Source organism: Thalia democratica, chromosome 7, assembly GCF_965202585.1.
Source record: "Thalia democratica chromosome 7, ktThaDemo2.hap1.1, whole genome shotgun sequence".
In the NCBI taxonomy this organism is placed as follows: domain Eukaryota; kingdom Metazoa; phylum Chordata; class Thaliacea; order Salpida; family Salpidae; genus Thalia; species Thalia democratica.
In genome coordinates, this window is record NC_139171.1 from 52,081,548 (window position 1) to 52,089,639 (window position 8,092).

The 8,092-nt window shown below is 27.9% G+C and overlaps 1 protein-coding gene across 2 annotated transcripts; it reads right to left on the reverse strand.

Annotated features, from left to right (window-relative positions):
* Nucleotides 1-241: 241 nt before the first annotated feature.
* Nucleotides 242-7,203, reverse strand: LOC145840436 (procollagen C-endopeptidase enhancer 2-like). Of its 2 annotated transcripts, none has more exons than XM_082947698.1 (8): nucleotides 7,076-7,203; nucleotides 6,662-6,789; nucleotides 6,183-6,421; nucleotides 5,412-5,726; nucleotides 4,984-5,194; nucleotides 4,252-4,379; nucleotides 3,274-3,379; nucleotides 242-1,555 (listed from the first exon to the last, which is right to left on the reverse strand). In XM_082947698.1, exons 1-8 carry the CDS (start codon nucleotides 7,193-7,195, stop codon nucleotides 1,420-1,422), a joined length of 1,383 nt encoding a protein of 460 aa, XP_082803824.1. In that variant the 5' UTR covers nucleotides 7,196-7,203; the 3' UTR covers nucleotides 242-1,419. The 2 variants fall into 2 exon arrangements, with proteins under 2 accessions (XP_082803824.1, XP_082803823.1); XM_082947697.1 differs by having other exon boundaries at nucleotides 4,216-4,379.
* Between the last annotated feature and the right edge of the window lie 889 nt (nucleotides 7,204-8,092).

Genomic DNA, 8,092 nt, shown 5'->3' on the forward strand with positions numbered 1-8,092 from the left:
TTCATTTTCCTTTTTTTTTAGGTCATATCGATTTGTTCAAAAAGTTAAAATTATACTTAATTAAAGCTTTTTTTAATAAGACAATAACAAAATAAGCATTTCTTTCTTGAAAGTACTTTCCTTAAACTTGTTCTATAAAGTTATAATTTCCTCAAAGCTATATCTGTAGATAGAATCTTAACTCGTTTCCTGGAATGTAAATTAAATTAACCTTTGGTATAAAAAAACAACAATCTTATTTGTATCAAGTTTATTAAACTCAATAAAATTTTAAAGTAACAATAAAATAAAAACAACTTTTTTTCATACAACGAAAAAAAAATTTTAATAATAGTCAAAAAGAAAAAATACCTTTAAACTCGAAATTCTGCAAATTAGCTGCAAAATAAATCAGCCTTACAATGTAATCACTCACAGTGTAAAAAGTTGATTAAAACAAGAAGAGTTACTTCCAAACTAAAGAGTTTAAAACTTAAGTTAATAATTAGCTCAAAACTGCACAGAAAAATACAAAATACCCGTAAAGAAATTGCATGCATACTAACTTATAATTGCATTGCAAATAATGATACCTCAAAAAACATGGAAATACAGTCTCGTTTGGTTGTAGAAAAAAAAACTTACAAGCCTTTATAACAATTGAAAAAAAAAGTAATTTAGTTAAAAATCAACTAATGATAATACTAAAGTTCGTAGAATAAACACATATAAGGTAGCTGTAAATTGCTTCAAACTTTAAAAAAACAAATAAATATATACTGATGCGTATGTGGACAAAAGCAGTATAAATAAAAAAATGTTTATATGAACAAATGGCTATTTTCAAAATAAATAATTGTCAAAACTATTATCAATGGGCGTCTACCGTCATAAAAATGCTTGTAATTTTTTTCTCCCGTTTGAAAATTCGCATTTTTACGCCTTTTGTTGTGGTGCTTTAAAATTTCCAAGCGTTGCGTTGTGAATAGCCGACATAATACAAATTACTAGAAATTCCCACACCGTTTATTAATTGTGACGTCACAGCAAACACCCGTGCAAGAACGATAAGTGCGAGTTTTACAGCTTGTAAAATTTTTTGGTGAATGAGTGTATTTGTAAACATAAAAAGTTTTAATCAGAATACGTGATTAAACTTTAACAAATAATCAAAATATTTTGTGTATGTTTAAAACAAAACTTCCTTTGAATTCTCCATAAAATTAACTTGTGCTTTATTTTACAGACTTTTTGTGTATGTTCATAAAACGTAATTAATGTTTTTCATAAAAGTTGTGGTTCAATTTAAATTTGTGTATATGTTCAAAAAGGGACGGGCAATCTCTGTTTAATAAAAACTCGAGGTCTCTGCTAGCGCGAAGCGAATCGACCTGCAACTATCAAGAAGGTAGAATTTTCACACACACGAGGTGGCAGTTCTCATAACTGGTCGTCATCAAGCTGTCCCTGCCTGACGATCCTGCTGTGGTCGTGGACCTTGTGGTACTGAACGTTGCTGTCCCCCGCCTCCATGTTGGCCACCAGCCCGTTCGTGTCCTCCTCTCTCAGCCTGATCCTGCAAAATTATTATTTTTTTAGCATTTTACGAAAGCAGTTGAAAATTAAAAGCTTACTTATTTCTTGACAGTTTCGTTGCGGATTTGGTTTAAAACTTTGTAATTTTAACTTTAGTAAATATATTTTTTGATTTAAAAGCAGTTTAAAGCTTGTTGAATTGAAACTGAGAAATTTCTTAAATTAAGACAGTCGTTTAGTTATACTTTACTTAAATTAACTTTAAAGTTTTGATTTTATTTTAACACATATAAAATTTACAACAGTCAAGTTGTTGTATTGGTTACAAAAACTTAACAAATTAAACAATTTGAATTAAGTTACCATGAGTATTAAGTATAATATGTTTTGGTTTCAAGAAAACAAATAGAGAGATCTCAACTGCTGGAGGAGAAGTAATATATTTATTCTTTCAAAAATTTATTTTACAAACTAAGTTTCGGTCAAAGACCTCTTCAGTGCTTAAATAAATCTTATTCAAATAGAATAATTTTCAAATAGAACTATTGTCATTCTATTTGAATAAGATTTATTTAAGCACTGAAGAGGTCTTTGACCGAAACTTAGTTTGTAAAATAAATTTTTGAAAGAATAAATATAAGTATTAAGTAGATTTTTTTTCTTTTTAGTTTTGAAATTGTTTTAGTATGTAAGTAAGTAAATTAATTTTTTTTAAAAGGAAGAGTGTATACATAAATTCAATTGTAGTCAAATAATTAAAACTAATGTTCGTATTCCTATACTATATAATTGCATATTATAATATTAATCATAACTTGAATAAAAAGATGAGCCGTACTTAAAATGTTATATAAAAAACTAAGTACTTTTTAAAACATTTAGATAATGTTTAAAACTTTTTTTCAATATAAAAACACAATAGCCTTGAAGTATTAAACATACAAGGATTTATTATATACTATTCTAACTTTTCTTAGACTATAAAGTAAATTTTATATCTCAAATTAACTTCTAAATGTAAAGGATCCTTATTTAGTTACTGCGATAGTAAAAGATAGACATTTTTATTATATACTAAATAAAAAAATTATTTTGAATGTACTGTACCATAAGGGTATGCAAATAATGAATTAACATATAAAGATTATCTACTATTAAATTTATATTGAGAGAAAATGGTTTATTATTTCCGTTTAATTTCTCAATTAATTAGCATGCATGGTTTTTTCAGACATTGAGTTTTACTTAAGTTATATAAGTATACGTTCTTTTGTCTATTCTATAAAAATATTTTTAATGAAAAGTAAGTTTGAAACAGAACCGAAAAGTTTTAACTAAGTTACTATGTCTTAAATGGAATAAAAGTTGTATAAAATATCTACTTACATATAAAACCGCAAAACGTTTTACAAAACTACAACCCAAAGTAGTAATAAAATTAAACTTGTTGTTAAAACATTATTAGCTACAAATACGTGATTTAACAACATGCTACAAATTCTTATCACAAATGTATAATACATTTTTATCTTCCCTGTGATAAGTTTATATGGTGTCATGTATTACTATTGTCATTTAAAGTGTTTCAAACCATAACACAATTCTCCTTATCTTATCAATGGGAATTATACTACGAGATTATCACAACAAAACTTATGACTAGAGTTTCGCCATTAAAAATAACCAATTTATACTGTTCCAAAGAAAACAGCGAATTTCTCTTTTTTATATTGATAATTTTTTTTCTTTGAAACCAACCTGTAATTTTGTCTCTTCCAATGAACAAATGCCACTACGCAGAACACAGCAAGCACAACTACGAGCAGAAGTACTATCAGGCCAACTACTAATCCTGACATTGTACCTGAAATTTTTCATTAAATTACATATAAAATATATACTTTTCTAGTGTTATTTTTCTAACAGTTTTCAATAAAAAAAATTCAAAGTTTTTAGCTTATTTTTTAATCTGCTGGTAAAAAATATAATTTTCAATGGTAATTACAGCATAAAAAGTTCTTTTTTCCGATATACGTTAAAATAAAAAGTGAAAAGATTTTAGTTATTATACTATGCTTTCCAAACTATTTGTAGTGACAGTAAAATACAACTCAGAGTAAAAAATTAATAAAACAGTAAAACGGAAAAGCACTTGTTTTAAATAAATATACTGACAAAAGAGATTATATTTAATTTGTAAAAACAGTTTTGAATACAAAAAAGCCTTAGCCGAAGGATTCTTTTGTTAAAAACTAGTTACTTTAAAAAGTTTTATACAAAAAGATTATTTGTATAAGATAGCCACTTTGAAAGCACTTATAAATTCTCCCTTAAAAAAATATGTTTTACCATGAACAAAACTTTTTAAATAATATTTACAGCAAACTGAAACAGTTAATTTCTTTTTATCTATTTTATGACTTGTTCATGGTTGAATTTTATTAATGTTTTATTTCATTCTGTTATTCTGCCAGTCATGATAGCTTTCAAATAATAAGCTTGTTGACTTTAAACTTTATTGGGAGTTAAGTACAGTTTTTAAAACAAAACACAACTGCTTTATTTTTGAACTTAAAAAATTAGTTTACATAAACACATGCTCTTACACACAATGTTAAAGTTTTTCAAAGTTGTCAATACTTACTATTACTATCTATTATTTTTCAAAAGCAAGATTAGTATTGTTTTAGTCTCACTAACTGGCAGGCATTTTAGTGCGAACTGTTTGGTCAGTACCTTGATGCTTATTAATGCTGCCCTCATCAGAAAGTGTTGTTGCCACTTCGTCTGTGGTTGTTGACGTCACAATTGGTTTTTTCGTTGATTCTGTAACTGGTACGACTTTCGGCTCGTTAACAGGTGTGCTGTGGTTATTTTTTGTTTTAATATATTCAAACACTGTTTCAGTTGATTATTATGATTGAAATGTAATGCTGTATTAGCAGTTTTGTGTTTATTACTATGTATATCATTTATTATGAAAATAACTGCAAAACAAAATATGTAGACTAAAGTTTTGTCAACAAGGTACAAGCAGGAAACTTGTGTACAAACTACCATACACTATGTAAACATAAAGTTTGTTTAGATTTCAAAAAGCTCATGAGACTTCTTATCTTTAGCACTAAGTGTTGCACGCGCTTAAGAAATATTCAAGCAAATAAATAAATTCAAATACATTAGAAATTTATAAGAAGATCAAACAAAGTATTTCATAAAGATTACATCAACGTATTTAAATAAACTAGGTAGTGAATAAACTACACAATACATAAGTTAATGGCATAGAGGGAGGGGGAAAATAACTTTTTCACAACTTGGTCTTACCTTGTAGAGTTTTTACTAAGCTCCAAATTGTATTTTACAGATTTAAAAAACTAAAAATAACATTTAAAATATAGCTGGTTAAAGTCGGAGAGTACAATAGGCCTCTATGGGAGGAAAAAAATAAAACACAAAGTTAAAAACCTTGTAGTAGTAACAGGAACAGTGGTAGTTGTAGCCAAGGTAGTGGTTGTAGCAACTGTTGTGGTTGTTGCCTTTGTTGTGGTTGGATCAGGTCCTGGTATGACACTGACGTGGAAGCTTATTCCAACAAAGTGGTCAATTTCTGAAGTTCTGTCGTGCCTCTCAGCTAGTGTTTCGTTGTGCGTCCAAAAGTTGACTGTCATGTATGGACCTGAAATAAACACAAAGTTAATATTTAAAACAATAATAATAGTAAAAAGTTCTTATAAAAATCTTTACTTAAACTCTTTACCTTAATTTTGATTCAAAAGCTAACTGTCATTTAAAGCCGTTTGAAAAACACAAGAGTTTTATAATAATATATTTTAAACTTTTAGGTTTTTACCATGATAAACTAATAAATATAACTTTTAAGCTTTTGTACTAACCATTTGAAGTAAATTTCACGCGTTTTGCAGAAATTTCCTTGCACAGGTTGTTTCCCAACTGATTGTTCTGGCTGATGGAAGTTCCATCAAACACAGCCAAGTGGTCAAGCGTGCAGTAAAGGGAATCATCAATCCTGAAGTCTGTGAACTTTATTTCAAGCCTGTCCTGTGGCCTGGGTGCGTGTATCTGCCACGTGCAGTTTTGGTTGGGAAGGTACTCTTTGGGGTAGTTGAGAGTTTGAAACTCGCACCCGTTGAAGTTTTCAAACGTGCCACCACAAACGTTTGTTCTGCACACCTCTTCAGATTCTTTTCCTGTTAAAGTTATTATGGTTAGTTTAGTTCTACATTTTTTAAATAAAAGTTAATAAAGTTAAATAAGTTCATAATGTTTTATAGTTTATACTTAACTAAAGTAATCTTATACCTGAGCCACTAAATATCTAACAACTTCTAAATTAACACATAGTTGTTTTTTAGTTACTTTACATTTTCAAATGACTTTTTTGTTAATAAATATAACTTACATCATAACAAATACTAGCTTATTACACTACTTATTAATATTAAAAAAAAAGTCTATTTTGTATGAAAGAGTTTAAATTGTAAATTAAAATAAATAAAAACCTAACTAAAAGTTACATAATACTTCTGATTCTTATCTAACTGAATATTTTTTGCTTGTGAAAGTAAACAAAACAAAACTATAAACACTGTAGATGTGAAACAAAATGCAAAACAAATTACAAAATTGGACAAAGAGCAACTAACTCTCAATCATGTGGTACTCAATCTCAAACCCCTTGCCCATGGTGAAGTCCTCCGAGGTGTGAAAGAGAATTGTCAGTGAGCTCCCGCTGCTCATTATGTCATTGGGCTTCTCCCTCTCAGCCCCGCACATGGCTGTCCCAAGTGCGGGCGAATCGTGATGAGGACCGTCGTGGGCGGAGATGTAGTCAAAGATGCAGTTCTTGTGGTTGATGTCCTCGTCCACGTCAAAGAAGGTGAATCTGGCGTTTAAATGTTTGGATAAAAGAGATTTATACAATTCAAATTGGAGATTCATCCATTAGAAAATATAATTCACTTCAAAATTTACAGTTACTCAGTTTCACCACCAAACTGATTTTCAAACTGTGATTCTGCATTAAGATTTATTAAAATGACAAACTATGGAAAAATGATAAAATGCAGTTAATTTTTAGATATAAAAACGTTTTATGAATTTGAATAATATTAAATGGTTAAACCTGATGTTGACCACCTGGTCAGGTTGGGCTTGAAACACGTAGACGCAATCCAGGCTGGAATTGTAGCCAAATGGGTAGCCTGGTGACTGAGCAATTCCTGAAGAGTGGTTGAAGACTCCTCCGCAGTTCTGTTGGGTAAAAATTATTTTAAAAATTATTTACCTTAACAAGCAACAAATTAAATTTTACTGATTGTTTTAAATAAAACTATAAATGCAAAGCATTTGTTTATAAAATGTGAAACTTTTTTTAAGTTAGATTTACTTTGTTTTATCAACATGTAGAAAAAACAAGAAAGTTACGCATTGCTAAACAGAAAAATAGATTGTCTTGTTTTATAATATGTTTAGCAGCTGCAAATTAATGGATGAAAAAAGTAATGTTAAAAAAGTAAGGTCAAAAATTAAAACTAGCTTGGATGGTGAAATTTCCTTTAGACGCAGGTGAATTGGAGGGCCATGGTGTTCCAAAACCAGAGCTTGATCTTAGAAGTGTACAAAAGACACAAAAGTTGATTAATATAAACTTAAACATTATTGAGTTTATCTGAAAAAATAAATTGCATATGTTTAATAAATTTGGTTTACTTTTCTAATTAAAAATAAAACTTAATTAATGTTTTATAAATTATTTTTTTATTAATCACATATTTTGAAAAAGTTTATAAAAAGTTTTTCAAAATTTTTATTACTATGATTAAGTTTTTGAGTTGAACAATTTTCAAATAACTTTACCTATAGTTCTAAAAAAAGACAACTATAGTTATTAAAAAACTTAAAACTGTATATAAATATATAAACTTTAAAAATTTAAATTGATGCTTTTTAAGTAACAAAAACTTAACGAAATTTTCAATAAGATACTTTCAAATTCAAAAATATATAAAATGTGAATTTATATTTTTTAATTTTATCAACATGTATAAACATGTACACTTATAGTGCTAACTAACAAAAAAAAATATCTCTAAATTTTATTTTTAAGTTTTAGTTTATACTAGTGAGCCTGTTACAAAAAACAATGAACTCCATTATATTTTACTTAATAAGTTCATCAGCTTTCACATAAACACACTTATCAAGCTTGAGGCATAAGTAACTAAGCATTGAAAAGTACAGCTAAATTATTTGAATTGAAGGGAAACTCCCTATGTCGTTCTTATATGATAATGAAACAATAAAAGTATTCATAGTTCATACATCAAAATACATAAATGAAAATTATATACACTAGATACGTTGGGCATTAAAAATTAAAATATACATATATACAAATATATGTATTATTTAATTAATAAAAGATTGGTTTGATACTACCTAATATATTCTTAACTGTTCTTATTAATTTAATCTTTTTAAACTATATATATTTAGTAAGTTCGTTACAGAATGTACAATATTTTTTACGAGAAGCTAACCGACTTTTAAATAT

Bases quoted from the DNA above. Each gene is read 5' to 3' on its own strand.
- LOC145840436 (XM_082947697.1), bottom strand. From the start codon at position 7,195: ATGTTTAAGTTTATATTAATCAACTTTTGTGTCTTTTGTACACTTCTA. The intron at 6,422-6,661 runs GTTTAACCATTT...TTTAAACGCCAG, and splicing joins GACCAGGTGGTCAACATCAG to ATTCACCTTCTTTGACGTGG. The intron at 3,380-4,215 runs GTTAGTGAGACT...GAAAAATTTCAG, and splicing joins TCGCACTAAAATGCCTGCCA to GTACAATGTCAGGATTAGTA.